The sequence below is a fragment of the Equus asinus genome, chromosome 22, assembly GCF_041296235.1.
Source record: "Equus asinus isolate D_3611 breed Donkey chromosome 22, EquAss-T2T_v2, whole genome shotgun sequence".
Taxonomy (NCBI): domain Eukaryota; kingdom Metazoa; phylum Chordata; class Mammalia; order Perissodactyla; family Equidae; genus Equus; species Equus asinus.
Genome location: NC_091811.1, coordinates 65165576 through 65181773, shown reverse-complemented (window position 1 = coordinate 65181773; position 16198 = coordinate 65165576). Strand labels below are relative to the sequence as shown.

Genomic DNA, 16198 nt, shown 5'->3' with positions numbered 1-16198 from the left:
CCTGTCGTAATAGTAAAAGCAGGTACAAAGTTTTGTGTAAAGAGAGTTAACAAAAAAGATATTAACACTTAAACTTCGCCCACCTGGAGTAAGCAGGTCCAGTTATTACTGGGATATGGGAAACTCAGAGAATTTGTAGAAATAGACTTTACAGGGTCAGAGGGAGAGAGAAGATTCAAATAGGGAAGAGAACTCCATCTAGACAGGCCACGAGATGTCATGGGATCAAATGTGCACATCGTGAAGGTTGTAAGCATCCTCTCCTGATGAAAGGAATGCAGAGAGTCTTCGTGTAAGGGTATCAGCTAACTTAGCAAAGGGAAACAGCCAGGGTAAAGCAGAGATGCAGATCTGGAAGAGAAGCTGGGCAGCCGAGAGAGAATGCAGTGTTACAATCAAGGGGGAAGTGTGGAAACCTTTTCTCACTTAAGTCAATGGAAGTGAATGTATTTCCCACAACATCTAAAGCCTATTAATAGGACTTAAAATCCCAGCCTATAATAGTCCACTCTCCCCAGTGAGGCTGTGTGATCTTCTCGAGGGGGAACAACAGAGAGGCCTCCACGACATTCCCCGTGATGAGGTAAGACAGAAACCACATTTTACCTTTCTATGTTTCCTTTGTGTGCCACAAATTTTTAATTGTTGAATTCATGTGTAGTAGTCATTTCATCAGCATTCTTTAAGCATCAAAAAGAACTAAAGAGTCCCTTATCGACTCTTCAAAATGTAATGCAAACACCAAGAGCGATGATTTTTCTATTCATGTGGACCAAAAAGCCTAGAGTTTAGGGAAATATTTAAAACCCGTCTTGATCCAAAAAGTATTTTCTTGCTTGCAAAGCACATGAATAAAAAGAGGATTTTTAAAGGCACTGCCATCATCAAGGGACAATGGTGGAAGCGAAAGTCACTGAACTTCAAGTCTATCTGGTCGCATGTGAAACGTCTGACAAAGTCAGAGTTCCCTGTTTTTAATTTTTTTTCCAGTATGGGTCTTCACTCGAACATCATAGCCCATACAGAAAAAAAAAAAATTAAAACCAGACAGGCTCATTTCCATTTAGCATTTCACATGCCATCAAAAAGACCTGCAAAAAACAGCTCCCCCCTCATCCTCCCTTGCCCTCCTGAGAGCACAGAATGCAAGGGAGATGAGAGGTAACTGCCCAAAAAAGGAAGGAAACGGGCCCTCTCTTAGATTATCATGCAGAGTTTTATTTAAATGTAACATTAAGTATATTTCATCAGGAAGAAAATAAAATTTTATTGTCCAAGAGCTCAGCTTTGTAAATTTCTAAAATTACTTCATCGCCCAAATCAAATTTAAACTCTAAATTAATTAAGCACAGTGGGCAGAAAACAAGTCTGCGATTGCCACTCAACAGACAGCTAAATCTGAGTCTATACATTCCAGAAAAATCTGAGAGATTCTGGAGAAAAAAACAGTCTAAAATTTTACATTTGTGTTTATCACCCAGATAACTAAAGAAAAAGCCTAAGACTTCTCCTGAAGTATTCAACATCTACTTGAAGGACAGTGCATACACAGATTTCGGTCATCTTTGCAGACCCAGCACCCAGCAATGGACATGGACAAGAGTAAGCACTAAATAAGTATATACTGTATTTAAATATTTATTCATTTTAATTATTGCTATTTAAATTTTCTTCCTAAATGATGTCTTTGGCTATGGTTCTTAGAATTTAGTTTAAAAACTGCAACAAAAATATTTGCTCAATAAATTGGTGAAATTAAAAAAAGAATAAATGATGATGGATTAAGTTTTTTCCCTTGATTACTAGTCTGAATCCTTTCTTACCTCTTTACAGTTCCACATTGAAATCTTTTATTATGACTAATATTCCATTAAATCTCTGCATTTAAGACTGTGAGATGACCTAACCCAGCACTCTCCAAGATGTACTCTGTAAACACTGGCTCTGAAAAAAATGCTCCCAGGTTGTTCCTCTTGGGGGTGAGAAGAGGTTTCTGTAGTCAACCCAGATTATGAAAATGTAGGTGACACGGGTTTCTTCATGGAGACCTTCTCAGAGACCTTCTTACACTGATGTGCGTTACTAATATGCGGTCTGCTGACACACTATCATTTTATGCTCCACTAGAAAAGCAAAAAAGAGTTGCCAATCAAACTATGACACAATGCTTTCTTATCACAATGATTTTTAGGCTGCCTCCTGGTTACCAAGACGATAAAACGGAAAAACAGTGCCTCTTAGAATTTATAAAATATGGCAGTTGCAGAGTTTCTCAATTTGATAATGGATCAGTTTTACAGGATATTAGTAGAACTAATGATGGGAAATGATGAACTTCTAGTCCAAAGCCCTCATGAGGAACCAAGGTCCAAAGAAGTGACTTGGCTGGTCACACACCTGGTTAATGAGAGCCAGGTTTTCTTTGTAGCTTTCCTCCCTTAATCTAGTCATTTGTCCCATTTCTCTCTTGAACCCACGCTTTAATCTGCCATCTTTTACCAACCCCTGTGCCCACCGTCCATTCCCACCCCAGGCTGCCATCCCCCATCCCTGCCACCTCCTGCTAATTACATCTACCGATTCCTTCAATATCCTTCAGAAGAACTGTCTATTGCTTCAAATCCTATTCCAAGAAGGCAGTCTACCATTCTGGGCAGAAGGAATCTGCCACTTCTCACTTCTACTCTCTCCCTCCATAGAAAGCAAAGGAGGAAATGTTTACATAGAATCATAAAACCATCAAGTATATAACTTCCTTCATCCTATAGATAACAAAACTTGGACCCAAAGTGGCCATCTTTCTCACCAGAACATACATTCTTTAAAAACAGAGATCACACTACTTTCAATGTGGCATTATTATTATTATTATTATTTTTTAGGGGGTGAGGAAGATTGTCCCTGAGCTGACATCTGTACCAATATTCCTCTATTTTGTATGTGGGATGCTGCCACAGCATGGCTTGATGAGCAGTGTGTAGGTCCATGCCCAGGATCCGAACCCGTGAACCTGGCCCGCCAAAGTGGAGCATGTGAACTTTTAACTACACCACTGGGCCAGCCCCAATGTGGCATTATTTTGATACATAAGATGATGGTACTTATTCACATCCATTCATTCATTCGACAAATATTTATTGAACATCTATTATGTTACAGACAATTCTAGTTGCTGAGATGAAGTAGTAAACTAAGTAGACAAAAATCTCTGCCTTTCTGGAATTTACTTTGCAGGAACGAAAGATTTTCCTGGATTAGAAACAGATTTTGGCTGATCAAACTCACTACCTCCCCCAGATTTATCTAATGCCCTATCTCCTCCTTTTTCATTTTTTCAGTCCATTCTCCCTACAGCCAGGGATTAAAGTTGCACAGAATAAATTTCTGGGAAATATCAAATAATGTTAATGCCTAAGGGCTATTTCTAATTGTGAAAGATATGACAAGAATATGATATCATTCTTAGTTTACAGATGAAGAATAGGAATAAAAAGTACAAAACAGATTCTTGGGGCCATAAAGCAAATTGGTGGTTGAAACAAACTGGTAAATAGAAATTAAGCTTCCAATCCGTTTCTTCATCAATACCAATAATACGATGGCAACCTCTGAAACTTGTGATGTTATCTAAAATTTGCACAATATTAAAACATTAAAATGATATATAATATGAACAGTTGTATCATTCTCTGAGCCAACATGCATTTCTGCAACTAAACAAAATCTTAATAACTATAGTTATAGAATTTTGGATTTTCTTCGCTTGCTTAAAATTCAAATAATCTAATTGTTTAAATTAGCATTCCATTCTTTGTTTGCAACTATGTGCCTGAATATAATAAATATATCTAGTGTTGAAGGAAATGCTTCTCATAGTAGTTATTGAGTAAATTTAAATTCTGTAAATGAATAGCTCTTACAAATCACCTAAATAACTGATATCTTTGTCATTTCATGGTATATTTTTTATAACATGCATTTAAGTGATTAATGCAGGTGCAAATATACTAAATGTAAAAAAAAGAGAAAAAATTAGGGAATTAAAATAAATGAAATGAGGATTTAAAATTTTCATATAAATGATTGGTTTTAAATGCAAAGGCATAAAAAGTAATTTGAAATAATTTGCCATTGCATCTCAATAAAATCTATTTAAAGCATTTTAAATTAAAAGGTATCTAGAAAAAGCAGCCATGAGAAATTCAACCTCTAAATAAAATGTTTAGGATGAAACTATAAACTAGAAAAGAACTACCGAACGAATAACAAAAATTCATCTAGCGTCTAGCCTCAACATGAGTCTCTGTGAGCTATCATTCATGCCTCATTTCTCCATTAAACATGTTTGTTGAGAGCAAAAGGTAGCTCGTTTTAATAATAAATCCTTCTGTAATCTGTTAGGTAACATTACTGTGAACATGTTTAGATAAATAAACATCTAATAACTCCACCTACGTGATTCCCCAAAAGTCCATGCTATCTAGATAATCTAACCCTGCAGAATTACCATTTGTTTTTAGAACTCACAATATGTTTTATATTCTTTACAGTCATTGTTAATTAACTAGTGAACTTCTCAAACAAAACTAAAGTTTGTTTTATTATTTGTTCATGTCCATTTTATCTCTGTTGCTACTAGATGTTTCTATGTATTTTACAATTATTAAAGTATATATAAAGAATTTATTCCATATTTAAGAAAAAAATTAACAAAATTCACATTTAACAAACCATATGCCCAACACCTTAATACAGATGTATTGTTCTATTATAATTTAGTCTTGTTCACAAATAATTTTTAAAACTCATGTGCAATTAGATGCTATACAGCAACTTTTCAACATTAACTAAACTTTAGTATATTATAGAGCTACTAAAACATTTTGTTTTAGAAAAAAACATAGCTAGCTGCATCAGACTACTCATTAATCAACATTTTAAATATAATTTTTCTTAGTTTCCAAAAATATTTTAATTCATGCAAAAAACAATTCATGCTTAACAGTCAACATGTTAAACCAATAACATTTTCAAGATTCTATAAAAATTCAAAACACAGCAAAACAAAATGTGAAATTTTCTTTAATTCTTGGGTGGTCTGCTGAAGAAAATTTAGCTGCATATAAAACTATAAATTACTGTTAAATCAGCTATTTGGATAAAAGATAAGTTAATTTATGAAAACTTGTTTTAGTTTATAGAAAGTCTACACATGAAAGACAATTTCAATGAGATGTCCAAGCATAAGGCAGTTGGAATTCTATTGAAAATGGAAAAAGGTTTTGCACTCTACAAATATTGTTTGAACATAATATAAGCAGAAAAATTTTTGGTTTGTAAATCCATATGTTCTTAACCGGATATTCTTTATACACTTTAGTTTAAGTCTTCACAACGCACCTATGTGCTAATGATGTCAGGACACTCGTGCTGTGAAAGAATGTAAATCTAGTGCCATCTACTGGAAAAAGTAGAGACCATTCAATTAACTAACTGCAAATTATTTTGTGAATTGTGAGTTGAAATTTGTGTCTATTTTTTTAAAACTATTTGTTTCTTTAAAAATAAAAACTTCCCCAAAGTATTTTTAATATAACCAAAGAAGTTAGATAAGATGAACATGTAAGAATGGTGAAAATGGAGACCAGATGGCATTAACTAAACCCATGGGAGAGGATTCCATTGGTGACATCCATACAGAAATCAGAATGCGGCATTCTGATCAGAGTGTTTATATTGGTTTCCTGTGTGCCTTTTAGAATATAGATCCTGAATCTGTGGCCAAAGAGCCCTCAAGAGTTTCAGAATATCTAACGAAAGAATATGAAAAATTGTGCATAGATACACATATGTATTTTCCGGGGGAGGAGAGTCATAACTTTTATCAAAGAACCATGGGAGATGGTCCTCTTCATGACCCAAAAAGGATAAAAATAAAAAGTAACACAGAAAGTCAATCTATTCAGGAGGTGACCAGCACACTGATGACTTCAGTTATGTTTTTAAGGGCAATAAGCCATCAGAAGCTATTGGTGAGCTACTGCTGGCTCCAGCTTAAACAGCCAAACTTCTTATCTGTGGATGTTGCTTTAGCGCACATATTTCCTCTTTACAAATGAGAATTTAAAGTATAACAATAATGATTTGCTCCAAAGTGACCAAAAGAGCCAAAATTCCTACTTCTCATGGTAAGTGTAATATACATTTATTTCCTTTCTCAGTTTATCTACCACCAAAACTCAAATTGTTTGAGAGAAAAATTAAAAGCAAGCTGGATAATATACCTTGAATCTGTGTTACCATTTTTTGTTATGTGTTTGGCTACAACATGATTTATACCTAAGATATCTACTATATGTATTAATGCAATAAAGTGAGAAAAGAGAAATTGTTTCTCACAATATATTCAAAACGCAACCGAATTATGAACTTTACTCTTACTCTTCCCATATAAAAGAGTCTCAAATAAATTTGCACTCTCTGTTATAGCTATCACTTCACCTACACGTAAACTTTCCAAATGTTTATTCATTCGTTTAACAAATATTTATTAAGTGCCAGGCACGGTGCTGAGCCCTGGAGCCACAAGCCTCCGATCCGTGAAGAGTTCTCTTTCTACAGATGATACTCTAGGATTCGCAAACACCATTTGCAAAGTATCTCTTCTTAAGACTTCTAATTTCTACATTAGCATATTATGATCATATCTTTCCAAACTGCATAACAGCTGTGTGGCTCTTCAGTGGAGACTGTTAAATATGCCACTAAAGTCAAGTAAGAGGAGCAACCACAGATCACATGTACGATGTTAGAGAAAAGTATAATTTATCACTGTAATTAGTACTATTTAGACAAATGCTCTCTCTTGGCTGTAAGCTACCACGATATCTAGTCTGAGCTACAATTAGACTTAATTTTTACCAAGCACTGAAACTATGTATAAAATTGTGCTTCCTAATCCGTCCTCAGATAAGGCCTCAGTCTCAGTTTAGAGGTAAGGAATTCTAATGTTCAAACATGGAAAATATTTCCATCCTCCCACCACAACCTAGCGGAGTTGTCTATAAATTTCCAGCCATTAATTAGTACTGAGCTTTAAGATTTTATTAAGCCACAGCCAAAAGTAAAAACAAACGACAGTTAATAAAATCATAGGATTTCAACTGAACAGATTATCTAATTTGAATTCCTCGGTTTAAAGATAAAGAGACTGAGACCTGGAGAAGTTCACTGACATGCTCAAGGTCACACAGTTAAGGACAGAGCTGTGGCCTTCTGACTCCATCTCCAGTGCTCTTCTTAATACATACAAGAAAGGGTTGTAGGAAATTAAGAAGAAATTCTCAGAGAGAAAAAAATTATCTTTAATTACAACTGTGAGTGAACCATAACTCAGATGCACTTAATAAGCTCTAAATTAAAATTATGCTTTATTAAAAATAAGTAAAGGAAGTCAAAGCTGAAAAATGATAGATCACTCTTCTGGGATATGGCCCTCATACAGGTCAATCCAGTTATAATCAATTTTAAGGGCCTGTTCCAATTATTTTTTAGTTCTGGAATTATTCCATATTGAATAATACTTGAAATTAGGAGGGTACTGGCTAGGGACCAGAAATCTTTTTGATTTACAGTGATTTTTGTTGTAATGGGTTTTGACCAGGGAACAGTAAATTAAAGCAAGACTTCAAACTTTCACCTTAATTTCCTCTATCTCCAATTTTGGCCTCTTCCCTCCCTACTTGTACAAAGGACTTAGTAAAGGATTTTAATTCCCACTTTGATTTCATTTTTATTTTTCAAAATTTAAATAGTTTGTTTCATTGTTATTGAACTTAATTTCTTCAACATCTCTATATTTCTCAGAGTAAAATTCTGTTAGAGAAATGGACGATAAAGATTTTACTAATATTTAAGTTGTAAAATATGTAAACGCTGGAAGACTGACTCTCATAACACTTTAAAAAGTAAGTGGTGCTTGAATGGCTAAGGAATTATGGAATACTATTCCAGCTGATTCATTTATCAAATTAAAATGGGTTTGCAAGCCAAAAGGACAGAGACTTTCTCTGGGCTTCCATCAGTACTGGATAGTAAGAATAAAAGAAATGTGTTGTATAATTTTAGGACTTGAATTCTAGTTCAGCTGGATGTATAAGTAAAATAAAGAGATCCAACAACAGATTGAGATGGTGATTTCTCAAACATAAAGTGCATTTGTGGTTCCTATTGAAGTAAAAATAGTTAAATGAAAGATGGGACATATTTAAATGTTTTTAAAAGCCTATTGTACTAAAAAATACATAAGATACATTTTTTTTTGCTACAGGTATTTACAGGGAACTTAGTAAACATTTACACATGCCGGCCACTGTACTAGGCACTTTTCACGTCTAGGTCTCTTTCGTTCCCACAGCAGCCCCTTCCAGTGAGTGCTATCATTATTCCCATTTTACAAACAGGAAAGCCGAGGCACACAGCTAGTACGTGGCAAAGCCAGATTTCAAATGCAGTCGAACCCTGGAATTTGTGTGCTTAAGCACTGTACCATCATGGTGACTTAAGAATTATCAGCTTTGTTGAATTTAATCTTTGAATCATTTTGATATCAAAACTTAGACACGTCTCAATTAAACAATTTCAGTATGAAACCATTTAATTCCACAATTGTCATATCTCGAGAAATACCCTGTTAATTAATCAGTTGTTCTCTAAATACTAAGCCTCTTGTGTGTGTAGCAAACTCATATTACAAGAACTGTGCTGGTGCTCTCACACACTGGCTGCGTACAAACTAAATAACCTCCAGCCTCCAACTGTTCCATGCGTAGCCAGTTATGAAACGTTCCGCATGACATGGGGACCACACTGACTGAGGTTCTTCTCTAAGCTCATGTGGAACTCTGCAGATAAACCTTGCCAGTCCTACAACCTGAATCTCTCTAACCCATGCCCTTTCTTTCAAACCTACTGTAATGACCATTGTTAAGGCTCTCGCACTTTGTGAGTCCCTCCAGCCTCAAACTCCTCCCATCTACTCTAGACGGGCAGCTCCGGGCACGGCTGGTGGGGCAGGCAAAGAGATTGGGAAGAGTGACTGAGGCCCCCAAGCATTAAGCTTCATTAGTCTCTCAAGTCACCACAAATAGACATAAAAGCTTTCTTCGACATAGATATTTACTATTCAAATACAGCTTCAAGACAAATGTCCCATCCTCCCTTCTAATCCAGTCTCCACCCAGCCTTCTCATAGACGCACCTGGAACTAGCACTGACCTTCCACCATGCTAAATGAAGTCATGTTATTCCCCCTTCATCCTTTCCACAAGATTTAAATTCCTTAAAACATCATAGAAGACACTGCATGATTTGGCTACCTTCCTTCCTCACCTCTTCTACTTGCCCACACTGGCCCAAGCTAGCCATATTAAATAACCTGCACTTCTCTGAACACACCTTGCTCTTTCAGCCCTTCATGTTTTGCCCACGCTACTCCATATATTAGAAACGTCCTTCCTCCTCTTTGGACACCTGGCTAACTGTTGCTCACAGATGGAGACTCATGTCAAACACTATATCCTTGATGAAGCCCTCCTGAAACTTCAGAGACCCACCCTTCCTTCCAAAATTCTTCCCTTAAGCAAAGAGCTAGGACCGTCCTCCTCTGGATTCCCCTAACATCCCAGGTGTAAATACCATTAGTCTAGTCTTATCACCATATGGGTCAATGGTCCTCACACAGCTCCATCGCCCCCTTGTACTAGCTAAATAAGTAAATCAATTTGACCTTGTTTATCATTCTACGCTCAGTGCTTCACTCAATGCCTGGCACTCAGAGTTAACATTCAACGAATGTTTAATAAGTTGGAATTAAATTTTCTATACAATATAGTAATAGAGATATGTACATTAATAGAAAATATAAATAATATTGACAATAATATTCACAGAAAACATCTAACCACTGTGACTTTCATAATAAAATTAAAATATTAAAGTTATAGGCACATGATGAAATTTTGGACTTTCATGCCTCACTTGTTTAAATGCTTAAAATCGCATTTTTAAAAAGTGTGATGGTTCCACTCCAAGAACCAGCTGTCACATGCTATATTAGTTCTGTTTATTTGGTCATTGTTACGCAGAACATCTTTTCTTTTTAACCACAATAAATGAGCAACTTTATTAAACTAAAGTTGTTCATTTTAATTTTTCTTTTCCTAAAGGCATGGCCACATGTGGAATGAAAAGTATTTTTATTATCCTTTAACAAGATGAATGTCCTATTTTGTGTGATTTGGGGCAGTTTTTTATCAAGACTGCTAGCCTCTTATGAACATTATGATTTTCAGATGTGTAGTGTGCATTAAAGAACAAGAAGATATCCTGAAATATTAGTGACAACTATATATTGAGCAAGGAAACTGGACAATGTTTCCAAGGGTTGTAAGGATTGTGGAAATGAATGGTACTCAAAGTAGAGTGGTGATTTATAACCAATTTCCGTCTTCAAATTAGGGCCCCAGTAAAAGAAAACGAAATTTAGCAAAGCATTATGGCGCATCATTTCCTGCAGCAGAAACACCCGCCGGCACCAGAGCCCCCGCCAGTAGGGTACAAGAAGCAGCAACCTGAGGGAAGCCCACAGGCTCGCAGGGCCACGGGCTGGCTTTTTGTCACCAAATGCAGCAGGTTGAATGCAGACATCACGGTGATTATCTTCACCAACAAAACGAGAGGCAAAGAACAGGGGCAAGAGCTGAGTAGGAGAAAAAAGAAAACAAAAACAAAAACAAATTAAAACATCACAAATGTTAACCACATTCATTGCACAATTGATGGTTATGGTTTTATCTGGAACTGAACACACACACACACAGTGCTAATAAATTTCAAACGGCTATTTTTCAGAGGGTGAGCTTACTTTCAACCCAGGCGTACTTATATCTCATGAATAAAATACACAAGATATAACAGTATCATCTGTGAATACATTTTGCAAGGGGTTCAGATAAGAGACGAAGTTTAACACAGTTGAAAGGAATTAGCATTTACTGAGTTCGGACCATGTGACAGGAACTGTCTGGGGCCTAATATACACATTGTATCATTCAATTCTTACAATAAACTGAGGAGGTAAGTTTTATCCCCCAATACATATGTGAGGAAGCGAAGCTCAGAGGTCCAAGGGCACAAAGCAAATAACCAGCAGAAAAGGATGAGAAACCGCGTCTGATCTGACAGCAAAGCCATGTTCTTGCCTCACACCACACCGCGTTCTTCCAGTTATTTTTCATTTGCAAGTCTCCCTCCCTGGAGAAGATGGTAAAATACTGTAAGATTAACAGATTTCTTTTTTTTTTTAATTGAGAGCCAAATAACCTAGGGACAGCCAGGAGATTCCCTTTAGAACAGTGTTGCATCTGAACAAAGCAAAGCGAATGTGAATTTTCATTTGATTTTACGATTTATAATTTCCAGGTCAATCCTGTGAATAATATTCACAACCTAGCCTTTAAAAAGGGTAAAAATATTCTTTAAAGCTTTTGAACATGAATCATGTGGAAGAGTCTCAAAGTTGTGAGTGTGTTCAACGTCAGGGAAAAGCCTAGTTAGGACTGTCTTTAAAGTTTTGTACAATCTTTCAACTGACAAAGCTTAACTTCAAATGAAGACGGAAATACTAGATGAATATTAACTTCTAATATTTTATTCAAAATTAGCATTATAAGCGACCTTAACCACTAAATGTCCAAAGATGGAGGCAAAATTAACGTCCTGTTCATTTCCTGACCCTCGTCCCCCCCTCAAAATAAAAGTCTGTTCCTGGTCTCCTCTGACCTCCTTGAAGAACAAACACGTAATAAACAGTAATATATTTCACCAAATCACTCTGGAGAATATCTGACAGAAATCCGCTTGTATTAACATGCCTGAACTCTGACTCCTCCAATCTAAACTCACTGCAAAACTAAAACATTTTTGTGTTACTAACTGGAGACAAAAGGGAGGAAGAGAGAAGGTAAGTATCACAATGCGCAGCCTGAAAGAACCATCAAACATAAATAAACATGTCATTTTCACGAGTGACTGCAGAGCATTCCTTTGGAGCAGACTACTGACTAATAAAAGATCAAAGGTCTTTGCCTCACAACGCTATAAATAAAAATGTATTTTCTTCCCTGTGACCTTCTCTGGGAGGAATAAAGTGTGCACGGTAAATGTAATTACTTAGCAAAGCTGCAGCCTCCTCGTGCTCCCGCAGCTGACCGTAAAACGTCTTCCTCGTCTGTTTCATCAACTGCTGTACCAGGCGGCCGGCGCGCCTACCGATGGCGGCGGCCATCTGGCTTGTGTCAAAGCCGGCGCACAGCAAGAAGGGGAGTGATGTCACTCTGCAGGTCAGGCAAAGAACAAAGATGCATTCTACAATTAAGAGCTGAGGGCCTCAAATACCGGGGGGCCCTCCAGCATGATATGACTGCGTGATTTAACGTTCCCACTCTGTGGCATTTATTTCTACCCAAATAGCCAGGGCTCCATCTAGTGGCAAATTAGTTTTGCCCGGTTTTCTTTAAAAGCAAACCCAGAAAGTGCTACATGAGCGCCAGGACAGTAGAGCAACTAAAGTGACCGAGAACTTTTAGAGCAGTCTCGTCTTCTGACACGGAAGAATGCAAAAAGCATGTCGTCACAATGTTCTCCATTTTCAAATCCTACAAAGCACGCATTCCATAGGTTAGGATTTGATAGAACCTTAATTATTTTAGTGCTTTAACCCTAATCGTAGTAGAAAAAGCAACTAATTTTCCAAAATGCATGCAAAGTGACATTACTTAGTCTTCTGAAAATACGTAACTGAGATGTAAAGTGAGAAACAGTTCAAAAGAATGGACGATGCCCCCAGATGCCCTGGTAAAATCAAACTCACAATCTTATTCTTCCACAGAACAAAGGAATCATAGTTAGTATGACTCAACGTGTGACACCAAGAGCAACTCTTCTCTAAAACAGAAAAAGAAATGTTTTGATGCTGACATGATTTAACAAAATTAATTTTTAACTAAGTTTTCCGCTTATTTATGTTTGCAGTAATTTATGTTTACAGTAAATAAAATAAAACCCTTTGACAAACCGATCTAAAATACAGAATGCTTTTGCATGAAAGATGGGATGTTGTCATAGCTGTGCGTGAGCTAAATTAGTTGCATTACCTTGGGCAAGTCACTTAACCTCTTGGTTACCTCAACTCTAAAATAAGTTAACTGGTAAAAAGCATTGGAACAACTCCTGGCACACAGTCTATGCTCCGCAAATGTTAGCTATTATTATCTAAATGTACAAATAGTTGCTATATATATATTTTTTTTCTTTGAGGAAGACTAGCCCTGAGCTAACTACTGCCAATCCTCCTCTTTTTTCTGAGGAAGACTGGCCCCGAGCCAACATTCTTGCCCATCTTCCTCTACTTTATATGTGGGACACCTACCAAGCATGGCGTGCCGAGTGGTGCCATGTCTGCATCCGGGATCCAAACCGGCGAACCCCGGGCTGCCAAAGCAGAACATGCGCACTTAACCCCTGCCCCACGGGGCCGGCTGCGCTATATTTTAAAACTATATGAATTAGAAATTTCTAACAGTCCATTTATACCCAATCCCACTTACAGTTAGCAGGCCATTCTCCAAAGACAGAGTCCTATTTATGACAGAAAACTTCCTACTCTTTGATGGATTTCCACAGTGAATTATCCTAACGAAAAGGGAGGACAAAACTATCCTAAGGATAGCGGTTGGTGACATCCTCGGCATGCGATGGGCCCTACTGTAAGCACTTCACATTTATTAGCTCTTGTAATCCTCAGGGCCTTATGAGATAGATTACCATTTTCCCATTGTTAGATCTAGAGACTTAACAGAGGAGGTTAAGTCATTTGCCTAAAATCTCATAGCCAGTAAGGAGCAGGGCCCATGAGTAACGGACTGAACGAGTTACTGGATTTGAAGCCAGGCCACCTAGTCCGGGGCCAGTGCTCTTGACACACAGCTGGCAGTGAAGAGCCTCAACTTGTGCCAACACATCCTAAATGCCCTGGTCCTGTGTTTCTCCACTCTATAATGTGGCTGATAATAAACACTTAATAGGATTTAATTAATTCAAGAAGACTATTTGCAGATTCTCTCCCTCCACACGGAGAGAAAAGAGCAGGGAGTGGAGGAAACGAAAAGTCTGAGACATACTCAGATTTCTAGATTTGATCTTTCTGTCCCACCAGATGCAACTCCCCTTTCTATTTCACCCTCAAAATTTTTCTTTAAACTTCTTGGATCCACCCTTAGGATACATCCTAAAGACGCCAGAATTGACTCCACTTGAATCTACCAAAGCTTCCATATGTTGATGATATGGTACTTTTGAGGCCCAAACAAACCAACAGCTACTCCCCACTCCCCTCCAGTCCACAAGTTCAAGTTTCAACTTGGCAGCTTTCTTCCCATTGCACTCCTTGAGCTGCCTGGTGAGGAGCTCGCCAGAAACAATCCTAGTCCAAAAGGAGGCAAAAGCAGCACACACTTCTGAGGGTGACAATCTTTAGGGGAAGAATTAGCATTAAACGCCCTGTAAAATCACACTGAGTTAGGATCACCCAGAAAATCTCTAATTCTCCAAGCTTATCCTCAACTTCCTTACTCTTGCATTGCCTTTCACTCAAATAACTGCATAGATTAATAACATTTATAGAGAAGCAACACGTAATTTTTTTGAATGCCAGACACACGTCTTATGCATCTTTCTAATTTCCCAGAATATCTAGTACTTCGTTTTGAAAATATCAGGTGTTAAAAATACTGATTGGCAGGGGCTGGCCCCGTGGCCGAGTGGTTAAGTTCGCGCACTCCGCTGCAGGTGGCCCAGTGTTTCATTGGTTCGAATCCTGGGTGCGGACATGGCACTGCTCATCAAGCCACGCTGGGGCAGCGTCCCACATGCCACAACTAGAAGGACCCCAACGAAGAATATACAACTATGTACCAGGGGGCTTTGGGGAGAAAAAGGAAAAAATAAAATCTTAAAAAAAAAAAAAAAAATACTGATTGGCAATACCTGATGAGCAGTATCACACGATGTGTCAGGAACAGCATTAGATTACATGATTGTCTATAATACCTTGTTTAAAACTTTTTGATGATTCCCCATTACATCTTGCAGGATATTCCAAACCATGTTCTGAGAAACAGGAGACGCCCTTTCAAACAAGGTTCATAGTCAAATAGTGGTGGAGATGCTATACAATATAAAGCGTCTAAGAGGCTTTGCAGTAGATATACCTGCTTGACTTTGTCTCCATTGGTGTCTCTCAAATGGTTTTGACCTTCTAAAACCCCTTTCTTTCCTATCACCATCCCACAGGACGCCTTCTGGTTAAGCCTTTGGATAAAGCATGACTTCCTAAACAAAGCCTCTGAAGTTCCACATCTAGCTGTTCCCTAACTGCTCAGGCTTTGGTCTTGCCTTAGCTCCCCATCCCACCCCGCCCCACCCCATGCTCCTGCCCTGTCAACACACTGATCTCCCCCAGATAGGTCCGCTGTCTCCTACTTCCACCCCTATGTCTTTCTTCATTCCACATCCTTGCTCTCCTTGTCACCACTCCCAACTCCTAGCACTCCTAACCTCTCATATCCTGGTTCCCTCTGAAGCGCCAAGCGGCTTCACAGCCCCTGTGATGACTTTCAGGGCACTCACTCGCTTACATCTCTGCCTCTCTCTGCTGGATGATAAACCTCTCAAACACAGGGCTGTGTCTTTTTCATCTGTGTATCCCAGTACCTCGCACCTACTGGCCATTCATGTACCGAGTGAACGAATGACCATACAAATAACTGATTCTACGGAATTGACTGTTCAGGATCATCATTTCCCACCCTGCTATCTCTGCCATCTCAACTGTTAATGGTGCTTAAAGGCAATAGTTTGAATTAAAACCAGTTGGTTCCTTCATAGGAACCAGCAGTTCCTATGAAGAGGTGGAAAGTTGAAAACGCAATCTGATTTGAGATCCAAAGATAGCTCAGATGCCCTATTTTGGTTAAAAATGTTTACTTCATCTTTTTTTCACCCAGAACTCTGACATCCAAAAATTTGACCAAAGTTAGTTAGTTTTTCGGTTGGGTTTATTTTTATTTCCTTTTACTTT

At 37.8% G+C, this 16198-nt stretch overlaps 1 protein-coding gene across 13 annotated transcripts in view; it reads right to left on the bottom strand.

The window, feature by feature from the left end:
• MSRB3 (methionine sulfoxide reductase B3) overlaps positions 1 to 16198 on the bottom strand; it is a 172709-nt gene that overhangs the window by 131642 nt on the left and 24869 nt on the right. For 2 of the 13 annotated variants that reach the window (XM_044756068.2, XM_014838594.3), the window contains exon 2: positions 10632 to 10759. The exons of 10 other annotated variants lie outside the window; for them this stretch is intronic. In XM_044756068.2, coding sequence (XP_044612003.1) covers positions 10632 to 10707 — 76 coding nt within the window. In that variant the 5' untranslated portion in view covers positions 10708 to 10759. Of the gene's footprint in view, positions 1 to 10631; positions 10760 to 12231; positions 12396 to 16198 lie in introns of all 13 variants that reach the window. One more of the 13 variants, XM_014838595.3, reaches the window with a different exon arrangement.